The 14321-nt window shown below is 44.6% G+C and overlaps 1 protein-coding gene across 1 annotated transcript in view; it reads left to right on the forward strand.

The window, feature by feature from the left end:
• Positions 1-14321, forward strand: part of LOC121282453 (ADP-ribosylation factor-like protein 13B) — a 71643-nt gene that overhangs the window by 53802 nt on the left and 3520 nt on the right. Inside the window, exon 10 of the mRNA XM_041196159.1 lies at positions 10581-10772. Within this exon, the coding sequence (XP_041052093.1) occupies positions 10581-10772 (192 nt within the window). The remainder of the gene's footprint in view (positions 1-10580; positions 10773-14321) is intronic.

Raw genomic sequence — 14321 nt, forward strand, 5'->3', positions numbered from 1 at the left:
TGAGAATACAGCAGTGTCTTGCTCCATCTTCAATTCTCATTCCCACCTACTGTCTTGATGTTATTCCAGATAGTTTCAGGTGACAAAGGTGCAGACATATTTAAGCAAGGAAGTTAAAATGTCTCAGGCCTCATGCTGTGGAATTCCTGAATTTCCCTTGTTTGCTGCCTTAAATGTTTGCTGCCTTAAATGTGCCTTAAGCTAAAATTAGCACTTTGAATCAATTTAAGTACAGTAGTCTGGAGCCAGTTCTAAAGGGTTAATCAGACTGATAGATGGGAGCCATTGAAGATGTTCTTTGAGAACCTATGATAAAGTAAATTCTTTTCCGTGAGACAATTTTCAGGGTCATTGGTGAGCCAGCAAAATACATATTTGCAGGAACTAAATATAAGAGAAGACAGGGCAATGACCTGATAAAGATCCTCAAGATTATGAAAGGGTTTGACCAGGTATGTATAGAGAAGATGCTTCTACTGCAGATGAGCCTAGAACTAGGGGGCAGTAAATATAAGAAGGTCAATAACAAATTCAAGAGAAGCACCTTTACCCAGAAAGTGGTTAGAACATGGAATAATTGAGGTGAATTGCATAGATTCAAGGGGAATCTAGGTAAACTCTTTATTCTTTCATGTTGTGGACGTCACTAGCAAGGCCAGCATTTGTTGCCATCCCTAATTGCCCTTGAACTGAGTGGCTTGATAAGCTATTACTGAGGGCAGTTATGAGTCAACCACTGCTGCAGATCTGGGGTCTATTTAAGCCAGACCAGGTAAGGATAGCAAATTTCCTTCCCTAAAAGACACTAGTGAACCAGATGGATTTTTGCAAGAATGATATTGTCATGGTCAATATTACTGAGACAATTTTGCAATCCCAGACTTATTAATTGAATTTAAATTTCAACAGTTACCATAGTGGGATTTGACCCCATGTCCTCAGAGAATTAGGCTGGGCTTCTAGACTGTCAGTGTAGTGATATTACCACTATGCCACCATTGCCCCAAGACACAAGCATAAGGGAGAAAGAAAGAATAGGATATGTTGATGGGGTTAAATGAAGAGGCTGAAAGAAAGCTAGAGGGACCTGTTGTTCTGAGTGTTTCTGTGCTTTAAATGTTTTGTAGGAAGGAGGCCATTCAGTCCATCATACCAGTGAAGTCTCTTTGAAAGAGCTATCCAGTTAGTGCCATTGCTCTACTCTTTCCTCATAACACTGCAAAATTTTCCTTTTCAAGAATATATTCAAATACAACAGATAACTGCAAAATTCATCAGCTTATTTAAAATTTCCTTTATTTTCAGTCAATTTGTATGACTAAATTCCATTTGACAGATGGACTGGATGGATTCCTTATCATGGTCTAAAAACATGGCTGTTGATATCTGCTTTGCAACTCCAAGTGCCAAGGTTCCATAGGATAAAATGTGCAGCAGAAAATAATATTGGGCATCGTAAAACCTGTTGCTTCCATCACTAGGAATGTGCTTTTTCATATGCACTTCAGTCATGCTCCATATTTTGCTAACTATCCATAGAGGGGAGGCAGAAACAGAGTGGGTAATTTTAAACCCCCAAAGTGGGTGGGTTGGAGTTGGATGAGACATAAAAATTTTGAAAATCTGAAACATGACCCTAACCGCCTCCAAGCTACCCTCTCCCAGGTTTCATGGAGGCAGGATGAGGGTGTTGAGGCAGTCAACTGACCTGCTCCCAGGAAGTGGGTTGTCCTTTAATATATCATAACAAGGCTGCATGCCTCAGATTTAACCTACTTTAACAGATTTAACCCTGACCGGCTAGGTTTCCCAGCCCTCAGGAAACACAGCAGCTCTAGGAAGGCATGGACAGCTTCAGCGAAAGGTGAGTGCCTTTACAGCATTGCAGGAAGAGCAGGAGTGTTTCTGCATAGCCACCAATCTACCTTCTTCCCTGCCATTGGAGTCCCATCCTTGCCATTGGAACCTCCTCCCGTCCCTGGGAATCAGGCACCCACTCCTCTTCCCAGGTCTGACTTATGGGCAGGGATCCTGTTTAAAATAAAAAGACCCATGTTATGGAGTCAGAAGCTCCACAATGGCCACAGAAGGAGGCCATTTGGCACATCGTGTCTGCACCAGCTTGCCAAATGAGCATCACGACCTAGTGACATTGCCCTGCCTTTTCCCTGTACCCCTGCATATTGTTTCTATTCAAATAATTATCTAATGCCCTCTTCGATGCGTCGATTAAACCTGCCTCCACCACACTTCCAGGCAGTGCATTCCAGATCCAAACCACTCGTTGTGCGAAAAAGTTTTTTCTCGTGTCACATTTGCTTCTTTTGCAAATCACTTTAAATCTGTGCCCTCTCATCCTTGATCCTTTTATGAGCGGGAACAGCTTTTCCCTATCTACTCTGTCCAGCCCCCAAATGATTTTGAATATCCCCATCAAATCTCCTCTTAGCCTTCTTATCTCCAAGGAGAACAGTCCCAACCTCTCCAACCTATCCTCATAGCTGAAGTTTCTCATCCCTGGAACCATTCTTGTAAACCTCTTCTGCACTCTCTCCAATGTTTTCACATCCTTCCTATAATGTGGAGCCCAAAACTGTACACAATATTCCAACTGAGTCTAACGAGTGTCTTAAATAAATTCAGCATAACCTCCCTGCCCTTGTACTCTATGCCCCTATTATTAAAGCCCAGGATACTATATGCTTTATTAACTGCTCTCTCCACCTATTCTGTCACCTTCAATGATCTATGTACACATACACCCAAGTCTTCCTGCCCCTTCAAAATTTCACCCCTTATTTTATATTTTCTGAGCATGTTCTTCCTACCAAAATGCATCACCTCACACTTCTCTGTATTGGACTTCATCTGCCACCTATTTGCCCACTCCACCAACTTGTCTATGTCCTCCATGTTCCACACCATCCTCCTTGCAGTTCACAACACTCCCGAGTTTCATATCATCCACAAACTTTGAAATTGTCCCCAGCACACCAAGTTCTAGATCATTAATATATATCAGGAAAAGCAATGGTCCCAATACCGATCCCTGGGGAATTCCACTACAAACCTTCCTCCAGCCTGAAAAATATCCATCAACCATTACTCTCTGCTTCCCATTTTTCAGTCAATTTTGTATCCACGTTGCTTCTGTCCCTTTTATTCAATAAGCAATTCTCACAAGTCTGTTGTGTGGCACTGTCAAATGTCTTTTGAAAGTCCATGTTCACCACATCAACAACTTTACCCTCATTGACCTTTTCTGTTAAGTCTTCAAAAAACTCCAACAAGTTAGTTAAATGTGATTTCCCCTTTAGAAATCCATGCTGGCTCTTCCTTATCAACTCTTATTTTTCCATGAATACTAATTCTATCCCGATTAATTGTTTCTAGAACCTTGTCCTCCACTGAAGTTAAACTGACTGGTCTGTAATTGCTAGGCTTATCCTTGCAGCCTTTTTTGAACAAGGGCGCAATGTTTGTAATTCTCCAGTCCTCTGGCACCACCTCTGAGTCTAGGGAAGACTGAAAGGTTATGGCCAGTGCCCTTGCAATATCTACGCCCACTTCCTTCAATACCCTTGGATGCATCTCATCAGGTCCTGGTGTCTTGTCAACTTTAAAAGCAGAATTTTTTGTCCCCCAGGCGGGTGTGTGCCCGATCCAAATGGGAGTGAAATAGTGCGCAATGACACCCAGCCCGATGTCATCACAAAGTCTCGCGATTTTTTGGTCAGTGGGTATGCATAAGAGGTGACAGACAATTAAAAGTCAAATTATGGCCCTTAATCAATTAATTAAATTGAATTTTTCACTGCCTGTCCAACTGCTCCATTGGCAGGCGGGCGAATAGGCCAGGCAGCTTTTGCATTTTTAACAAAACCTCATCCACGTGCGGGATGAGGTTTGATCGGTGACTAAAAAACCAATCAAAATTTTTTAACCTCCTTCATGTGACAGAGTCACATGTGGGGGCAAGATTTCCTTATTTTTTGAAATCTTTAATTTACAGGTTAAAAATCTTCAGCTCCCTGAGGCATCTCTGTGCTTTCAGAGAGCTTTCATTGAGCGCACCCCTGCACATGCGTATATTTCAGTGCTCACACTCCTCCCACCCCTACCCTAGCAGTGCTGAGGCTCTTAGCGTGCCTTTCACACTGGTTGGCTGTTAATTGGCCAGCCAGCGTGAAATCATGGTCTGTGTCCGATTGCGGGCAGCGGTCGATTTCGCGGTTGTTCCCGGGCCTGCCCACCACGCCCACCTGCTGAGGGGAAAACCCTCCCCTAAGTACCAACAGTCTATTCGACACTTCCTCCTTATGAATTTTGAACCATTCTAGTGACAGAGATTCCTCATCTGTCACCATGGCCTGGATAGCATCTATCTCCTTAGTAAACACAGATGCAAAGTACTCATTTAATACCTCAGCTATGGCCATGGCCCCTTCGTCCATGTGTAAATTCCCTTTTAGGTCCCTAATCGGCATTACTCCTCCTTTTTCCACCCTTTTACTATTTATATGGCTATAGAAGACTTTGGGAGTTCTCTTTATGTTGGCTGCCAGTTTTTTTTTCTCATAATCCCTCTTCTCTTCTCCACTAGCTTTTTTACCTCCCCTCTGAACCTTCTATATTCCTCTTGGTTCTCAATTGTATTTTCTACCTGACACCTGTCATAAACGCATGTTTTCTTCTTTATCTTAATTTCTATCTCCTTTTTTATCCAGGGAGCTTTGGATTTGTTTGCCCTATCTTTCCCTTTCAATGGAATATACCTTGACTGTGCCCAAACCAATTCTTTTTTGAAGGAAACCCATTGTTCAGTTATAATTTTTCCAGCCAATCTTTCATTTCAGCCTAAATGGCCCAGTTCCATTCTTGCCCCATCGAAGTCGGCTCTCTTCAGTTAACTATTCTTACTCTGGATCCTATCATCCTTTTCTATCATCCTAAACTGTACAATACAATGATCACTGTCTCCTAAACGTTCCCCCACTGACACTTGATCTACTTGGCCCATCTCATTTCCAAGAACCAGGTCCAACAGTACATCTTTTCTTCTTGGATTGGACACATCCTGCTGTAGAAAATTCCCCTGAACACAATCTAGGAACTTTTGCCCCTCTCCACCCTTTACACGACCACTGTCCCAGTCTACATCCAGGTAATTAAAGTCACCCATTATAACTATTCCATAAAGCTTGCATCTCTCTGTAATTTTCCTGCAGGTTTGTTCTTCTACAGCCTTCTCACTATTTGACAGTCTATATACTACACCGAGCTATGTAATTGCACCCTTCTTGTTCCTTAGCTCTAGTCAAATTGATTCTGCCCTTGAACCCTCTGGGACATCCTCTTTCTCCAGCACTGCAATGCTCTCCTTAGTTAATACCGCCACCCTTCCTCCTCTCCTTCCTTTCATATCTTTTCTGAACACGTTGTACCCGGGAATATTTAACATCTAGTTCTGCCCTTCCTTGAGCCAGGTTATCGCCACATCATACTTCCAGTTTGCAATTGACCACTCCACCCGTCAATGGAGGGTCGCATTTCCCACCATCGCACATCAGGGACTTCATTTTAATACATCTGCATATCATTTTAAGCCCTGCTTGCATGAGGCTCCGTAAGGCCCTACCACACATACTTATCCCTCCAGGATCACTTGTGGGCTGGCTGCCTGCAGCTGAACTGCTAGTGGGAGGTCGGATGGGGGGGTGCTGAAAGACATCATTACACATTATTCAATGAAAGTGAATATATTTTCAGATTATAAGGTGACAAAATGTGTTCAACTGTGCAATTACTTGTAATCAGAAATTCTTAACTTTTCTAGGCCTTCCACTTCTTCTAGGTGCTGCCCTGACATCTGCAGTAGGAGTGGAGACAGTCTGTGCAATGGTTGGCCATGTTATCCCGATAACTTTGGCTTGTGTCCTCTGGAGAACCAAGGCTTTGGGGGCCCCGGCTTGTTTGACTGTCCTCCTGTGGGCCAGCTGCTCCCTCTACGGTGACCGAAGACAAGTGAGGGGGTCACAGGCAAAGAGGACTCGGAGGCAGCGAACAGCCTCTGAGTTTCCTAAGTTGATGATTTAGGGATGTCCAGCTGCTGCTCCTCGCTAAGGCTTGGTGTGCCTTGAGAGGAAGGAGCACCTGGGGGATGTCGAGGTGCCTCGTTTCCACCTCGGGTTACCACATCAGGAATTCACCCATGGCTACCTGATGGAGCACAGGTCTGTGCACATCTCCGCATTCTGTTGGACCAGGGTCTCTGTGGCATCCACCATCCTTCCCATGGAGACCTCCATACGTGCAATGTAGGTATCACTTCATCTGAGAGCAGGCAGACACATTCCTCCAACTAACATGCCACCCTATTGAGGACTTCCAACAGCTCTGTGTGATGTTCCCACTCCTTCTGCTTACTCTCCACGATGATTTGGAAGGCCGAATACAGAGCTGATCACCTTACTCGGACCTCACACGTCCCTCTTCCCCAGCCGTCCTCTGAGTGCCAGGGCACTCAGCTGAATCTGCCTCCTCCTGCTGCTGACAAGAGTACCACATTGTGACCACCAGATTGTGAACCTAAGCCTGCTCCAGATCTAGGTCCCACTGAATTATGTGTCTCTGTACTGGTTGGGGGTGTGGGTAAGCGCTGTGACGGATCTACCAGGCTGTTTATTTCCAGCTTTCCAATGGAGGAGGTGTCCTCTTTGCTGGAGATGAGGACCCAGATGGAGCTGAGGGAGCGGTGGATTGAGGGTGTCAATCGCTTGGCAGAGCTCTCTGTGAACCAATGTAAAGATAAGCAGTGTGTGGCAGCACAGTCAAAAGCAGGAGAGAGAGCACTTACATTTGCATTGAGAGAGGGATCAAGTGGTGTAGGATCCTCATGTGAGTGTTCACTGTTGACCTCAACATTGCTGTAGGCACGGTCCACATCCTCACCAGTCAGAGCGATGGTATACTGCTCAAAGTGAGTGAGGGGCCTAATGTGGGCCACTCCACCCTCTGTCTGGCACCTCGCCCTGCTGTGTGAGCAGGCTTCTCCTGCATGAAAACAGATGGAGAGACTGTGTGCTGGGCACATGGCACTGTGTGGAATGTTTGTGTGGTGAGCGGATCCATCGACAGGATGAGGACACAAGCTCCTGAGGATATGAGAGTGATGGAGATGTGAGGGTGTGTGTGAGAGTTAGTAGTGTTGTCCCTTGGGGTGTGAAATCCCTGTGGATGCGTGATGGGTTTGTGAGCGTGTGAGTTGAGAGTGATGAGAAGAGTGACTTACCCTGGCAGAACAGAGGAGACCATTCATCTCCTTTCAGCACTGGGTGGCTGTCTTTTTTAGCAAGGCATTGGCATTGACCACCGCTGCCACCGCCTCCCATGCTGGATTGCTGACCTTGCTTGCTGGCCTTGGCCAAAAGCGGGGTTAGATGAATTTGCTGCAGGCCTCCACTGCATCCAGTAGGCACTCAAGGGAAGCATCGGTAAATCTGGGGGTAGCATGTTTCCTCCCTTTGGCAGCCATCAGTTCACAGCAGCTTTTTATCCCTTGAAGAGTGCTAGCTCTTTGCAGGGACAGCCTTTAAATATGGCATCAAGTTTACTGAAAGCCTGAGGTGACGGTGGAGCATGTGAATGAGAGGATGCCCCACCTGCAACCTGGCATGATTCCAGGGAATGTGTGATTAATGAGGCGGGATTGGGACAATACGATGTGAAAAGCCGCCATCATGGCCAGCGGGTAAAATGTCCTTTATCCTGCCAGCACTTAGGGAAGATTTGTCCCAGATTTGTACTGTGTGCAATGCATGTACAGAGACTGAACAATAGGCCAAACAGCTGTCAATACATGATAACAGTGGGTATATAGTGGGTAACTTGGGCAACTCAGTCACACAGGATCGTGCATACAAAAGTGTTGTTTGTTCATTGGGAATAAAGGGGATGTTTGTATCTTTTTATTAACATGCAAAAGGAGATGTTTGTTTTATTTATGAAAAAGGGAATGTTTTGGTTTTGGAAATGTAATGCTTTATTGACTAACTGGCTTTCCATTGCCATGTCCCTCTGCCATCAGGCACTCTGCCTCTGGGGGCAGACATCTTAAGATCAGTTCTTAAGATCAGGGTCTCAGTGAGTACACATTAAAGAAGAGCAGCTGCTCTTACACTGGAAACACCCTTAACTTGGAAAGGCCTCGAGAGTCTGCGAGCGTTTTTGATTGATGGCTTTAACTTCAACAAATATGAGGAAACCCAGCAAAAGAAATTGGGTCTAATATCAACTGGAAATACTTCCCTAAATAACATGCTGGAAAATATAAAAATCACACCATTAAAGCTCCTTGGATCCTATGAACAATAACCATGCCAAAGAAAGAATTTGATACAAATGCATTAAGCACACAGCCTAATTTCCAACCTAAAGAAAGCAATAGCAAGAGCGACAGCTAGAAGAAAATTATTCCCTGTTATAATGTTAAACATTTGGGCAAGCAGCTTATAAAATAAAATGATAGCCAAGCAATAAACAAATACATTACAGATTTCCCAGCTGAAGTGATAGAGATTTAAACTGTAGTGACAATTAGGTTCTGCAGGTAGAATGAATGCGCTGATGGATCCATTTTAAAATGATTCCGTACAGATAATGCACCAAAAGTTTCACAAAAATTGTTTAACTGGTTACACTCTGTAGTTTGGTCTTCCAATGGTCCAGCGTTTCTAGGCATAACATTTGGCACAAATATTAATGCTGACACTTCATTATAATACTGAGGAGGTGCTGCATTGTTGGAGGTGCTGTCTCTTATTTTTATTCATTTGCAAAATGTGGATTTCGCTGGCAAGGCCAGTGTTTATTGCCCATGCCTACACAATGTGGCAACCATTTTGTGCACATCAAGGTCTCACAAACTACAACATGATAATGGCCAGATAATCTGTTTTAGTGGTGGTTGAGGGATAAATATTGGTTGAGACTCAGGGGGAACTCTGCTGTATTTTTTTAATAGTAATTTGGGATCTTTTACATCCACAGGAGAGGGCAGATGGGGCCGCTATTTTAACATCTCATCCAAAATTGGAGATCCTGTGGCATAGTGGCTATGTAAACAATAACCATGCCAAAAAAGAAATTTAATGATTGCCTCTAGGTTGCTATTCTAACAACATAGCATGGGAGTTCTCCTGGTGTCCTGGCCAATATTTATCCATCAGCCAATGTCACTTAAACAGATTGGGCCAAATCTTCCAGTCTCCAGTTTGTCAGAGACTGGATATATGATTGAGATGCATGTTGGGATCCTGGCGTGTTGATGTATGTTGGAATTGTCCAGAAAACTTGAACTTCCAATGGGCAATTCCCCTGTTCCCTGTCAATGTCTCCAACTCTGAGACAAAGTCAGAGGCTTGGAAGAGATCATCGGTACTTACCCGGATAGTTACTCAGGAAATGTTATTCAGATTAAAACCTCGTCTAACAGCTGAGTAACTATAAAACTGACTCCCCAATCATCCCTATGACCCCAACATACTTTGATCCTCCAACTACCCTCCTGACCACCCAACTACCACTCCAGATCACCCAACTACCTCCGTGACCACCCAATTGTCAACCCATCCTGACTACCATACCAACTCACCCATCTACCCCGACCACCCAACTAACTCTGATCACCATCCCAACCTGACCCAATTCCCCCCTGACCAAACATGATGACTTCCCAGCCATCCAACTACCAGCCACCCAAAGCAACTACACCTGATTACCCACCCACCACCCAACTACCCACCGACCACATGACTACCCTCCCAAACACCTGACTACCCTCCTGAACCGACTAACCCTCCCTGACCTGACTCAACTACACCTGACCCCCACCTATCCACCTCACTCACTTACCCATTTACCCACCTCACCCACCTACCCAACTATCTACTTATCCACCTCACCCACCTACCCAACTATCTACTTATCCACCTCACCCACCTACCCCCTACCTCACTTACCCACCCTTCCCAACTCACCTACTTACCTACCTTATTAATTCACTCGCCCATTCATCCATTCATCCATTCATTAACATTCAAACTGGACATTTAAACTTACTATACAGCAGTTAGTGCAGTACAAAAGGGGCTTGTCTTCTGCACTGATCCTCTTCGCAGGTCTCTGCATAGATTCCTGCGCTGAGACACTTCTGGCTGCTGCATCGCAAGTTGGACCTTTGTAAACGTAACCAGGTAAGTGCAGAGTTTCCTGACTTATCTATGTCAGATGCAATGTTTCTGACACTGACCGGAAGATTTGTTCTACTATCTGGCCATTATCCTGTTTTCTGTTTGTGGAACACTGCCGTTGTCACTTTCCTACATTGCAAGAGTGACTACAATTCAAAATGTATATCATTGCCTGTAAAGTGCTTTGGGAAATTGTTAGGTTGGGAAAGGTACTATATAAATGCAAGTCTTTTTTTCTTTTAATTTGTGCATTTTATCTGTGTATCTGTAATTATTAGGCAACAATTGAATTGCTACAGGATTACAAAATGTTCAAAACATGTTTCCTAGGTGTATAAATTTTAAAGGTCCCTTGGGGGATTACTGGAATTTGGGACCGAAATGTGACCAGCAATGGAATTCCCTAGACCTGATTCTCATAGGTGTAGTTCCTGGAATTTGCCTTACCATGGTTGTCGCTGTCTGTATGTACTGTGTTTACAGCCACAAGAAATGGAACTATCTTGCAAATGCCACAGAAAGGTGAGTCAAATATTATTAGAGGTATAAGTAGATCAAATATGATTGTCAATGCTGGGATTATTCCTAGATCAGTGGGATGACCTACATAATCAAATCTGATATGTTATAAAGTAATTGGAAGCTGCTCTAAAATCTCCAAACTCATCAGGAAGTTTGAAATAAAAACAAAAATCCTATAAATGCTAAGCACGTCTGGCAGCATCTGGAGAGAGAAACACGGAAAATGTTTCAAGTCGTGACCTTTCATCAGAATTTCTCACCAAGAGGTTGTTTGATATGCCTGCCTCGCACACCAGGGGCTGAATGATATGGGTTGCTGGATTCTCAACTGCATCAGCTAAAATGTCGGGGTGTTGGGGGCAGTAGCTGCCAAACAACCCCAGCTGCCCTGCATCCATTTAGTGGCCCCAATTGGCTGTTGATAAACTGGAGGTGGGACTTCCACAGATTTGGATTAAGAAGCCCCTCCTCAAAGAGCGACTCGGCTCAGGGATAGTCAGCTTGGCTTTGTCAGAGAGCGGTCATGCCCAACGAATTTGATTGAATTTTTTGAGGAGGTGACCATGTGGGTAGATGAAGGTAGTGCAGTTGAGCCTTTAACAAGGTCCCACATGGGAGACTTTTAAAGAAGGCAAAAGCACACAGGATACAGGGTAATTTGATAAGGTGGATTCAAAATTGGCTTAGTTGTAGGAGGCAGAGGGTGATGACAGAAGGATGCTTTAGTGACTGGAAGCCAGTGTCCAGTGGCGTACCACAGGGATCTGTGCTTGGTCCCATATTATTTGTCATTTATATAAACAACATAGATGACTATGTGGGGGGTAGGATTAGTAAGTTTGCGGATGACACAAAGATTGGCCAGGTGGTTAACAGTGAGGTTGAGTATCTTGGGCTACAGGAAGATATAGATGGGATGGTCAAATGGGCAGATAAGTGGCAGATGGAATTTAACCCTGAAAAGTGTGAGGTGATACACTTTGGAAGGAGTAATTTGACAAGGAAGTATTCAGTGAACGGCATGACAACAGGAAGTTCTGAGGAACAAAGGGACCTTGGCGTGTGTGTCCATAGATTTCTGAAGGCGGAGGGGCATGTTAGTGGGGCAGTGAAAAAAGCATATGGGACACTTGCCTTTATCAATTGAGGCACAAATTGCAAAAGTAGGGAGGTCATGTTGGATTTGTATAGAACTTTAGTGAGGCCACAGGTGGAATACTGTGTGCTGTTCTGGTCGCCACATTATAGGAAGGATGTAACTGCACTGGAGGGGGTGCAGAGGAGATTCACCAGAGTGTTGCCTGGGATGGAACATTTAAGTTATGAAGAGAGATTGGATAGACTTGGGTTGTTTTCGTTGGTGCAGAGAAGACTGAGGGTCGACCTGATCAAGGTGTACAAGATTACAAGGGGCATGGACAGGGTGATAGGGAGCAGCTGTACCCCTTAGTTGAGGGGTCAGTCACAAGCAGGCATAAGTTAAAGGTGAGGGGCAGGAGGTTTAGAGGGAATGTAAGGAGAAACCTTTTTACCCAAAGGGTGGTGACGATCTGGAATGCACTTCCTGGAAAGGTGGTGGAGGCGGGTTGTCTCACATCCTTTAAAAAGTAACTGGATGAGCACTTGGCATGTCATAACATTCAAGGCTATGGGCCAAGTGCTGGTAAATGGGATTAAGTAGGTAGGTCAGGTGTTTCTCACATGTCAGTGCAGACTCGGTGGGCCGAAGGGCCTCTTCTGCACTGTGATTCTGTGATAGGTAATCAAAGGCCAGCAGCTCTCCAGGACCGGCAGTACCACCGGGAGCAGTGACCACTGCACTCGGTGCTTGAGGAGGTGAGCTTCGGTGAATCCAGCTCAACTGGTGAGTCAGGAGTCTGCTGGGTGCCAAGTTGGCAGGCCCTGGTGAGAGTCTGGCGCATCAGCTTTTGAGAGGGGAACCTCGGGGCTAAGGTAATGCTAAGTGTGGCCCTGTGACAGGCCCAGGGGAGCCCAGTTAAGGAGGGACTTCCCCCACCCTCCCTCATGCAGGGAAACCTACTGGGCTGGGCACTTGGCATAGGCTTCTCCCACTGCCAATTAAGTCCTGGCAGCAGTGCGATGAGGCCCTTAAGTGGGAATTAGTTGTCTACTTAAGGGTGTCAATTTGTCCATTGGCAGGCAGGGCACCCGACTCCACAAATTGCAGTGGTGGGGAGGGGTGGGCAGGCAGGCGACCCGTTGAAGTTTATGTATGTCCCCCGGCCTTCAAATTGGTTGGTGGGAAAGCATATAATCCAGCCCTAGGTGACTGAAAATAAAGAAGGCAAAGGAAAAATTCAGCCTCAACTCATGAAAGTGGAGCATGCAACTTTTGAAGGATACTGAGTGCTCCTCTCCACACATTGGCCAAGTAAGAGAGGAGTCAGTGGAAAGGCTCAGCAGCCTGCTGAAGACCTCTGCTTCATGTAGAACCCTCTATCCCCAGGTCATCAGCAGTTCTGGTGGGAAGACCTGAAAGTAGGTATTCAGGGTAGAAGCAGATCAAATCTACTCTACTAGTAACTGCACTACAAAAACAATCCTTCAGTTGTAAAGAATTTGAAGTGAGGCAGGAATTTATGCTGGAATATACTTTTTTTGAACAGTGATAACAAACATTTATATAATAAAATTGTCTATTGTGTCTCCAATGCATGCATTGCCTTGTTATAATTATGCACCTCTCATCCTGCAAAGTTGAGCATCAGGAATATAGACCTTAAAAATCAGGCACAAATGGCCAAAGAATTACCATAAATATACAAAATTATTTGTATGCATTTTATAATGTATTTGTGGGTTACACAAATTCAATACAAATTGGGAGCTTTAAACTGGTGTACGCATAATTTGCTTTTTCCTGTCACACTTTTCAATCATAATAGGGATTAACTCATGATGAGGGACGGTGGGGGGGGAGTGATTTTCATTGCTTTGTCTGGGATGAACAGATTAACAGAGTGTAGTGACCTCAAAATGGGGTCAGAAGTCTTACCGCACTGTAAACATTAGTGATGCAACTGGCAGCACTTTGAAGGAGGCCTACTGCCTGTCAGTACGCCGGAGTGTTTCAGACAACAGCACCCTTTTAATACGAAAATCAGGGTCCTTCGACTGAGAGAAGACCCTGATTTCCATTGTTGGTCTGAACTGGTCAAAGCATGCTTCAACCAGTTCCATGGGCACTGCAATCAAAGAGGTCCGGCAAAGGTAGGCAGTAAATTATTTTTGTGCTCCTCAAAGGAGCAGGAGATCTCCCACAGTGCCTACAGGAATAATGGGCGCCTTTGCCATTCCAGGCGGTTAGATATGCTGTTTTGGAATAAAAGTGCCAGATTTAGCAATGTAAATGCAGGGATCTGGCACATGAGATCTGTTTCTGGAAATCCAAACTAAACAAGTGGTTTGCAATCATGACCAGAAACAGCACTTATAGGCTTGGAGGAGTTTTTGTTTAATTTGCCAATGCAAGATATTGAAAAAGAGTTGCAATTCTGTAGTAAAATTGAAACCCTTCAGTTAAATTTG

Source organism: Carcharodon carcharias, chromosome 9 (genome assembly GCF_017639515.1).
Source record: "Carcharodon carcharias isolate sCarCar2 chromosome 9, sCarCar2.pri, whole genome shotgun sequence".
NCBI classification, from domain to species: domain Eukaryota; kingdom Metazoa; phylum Chordata; class Chondrichthyes; order Lamniformes; family Lamnidae; genus Carcharodon; species Carcharodon carcharias.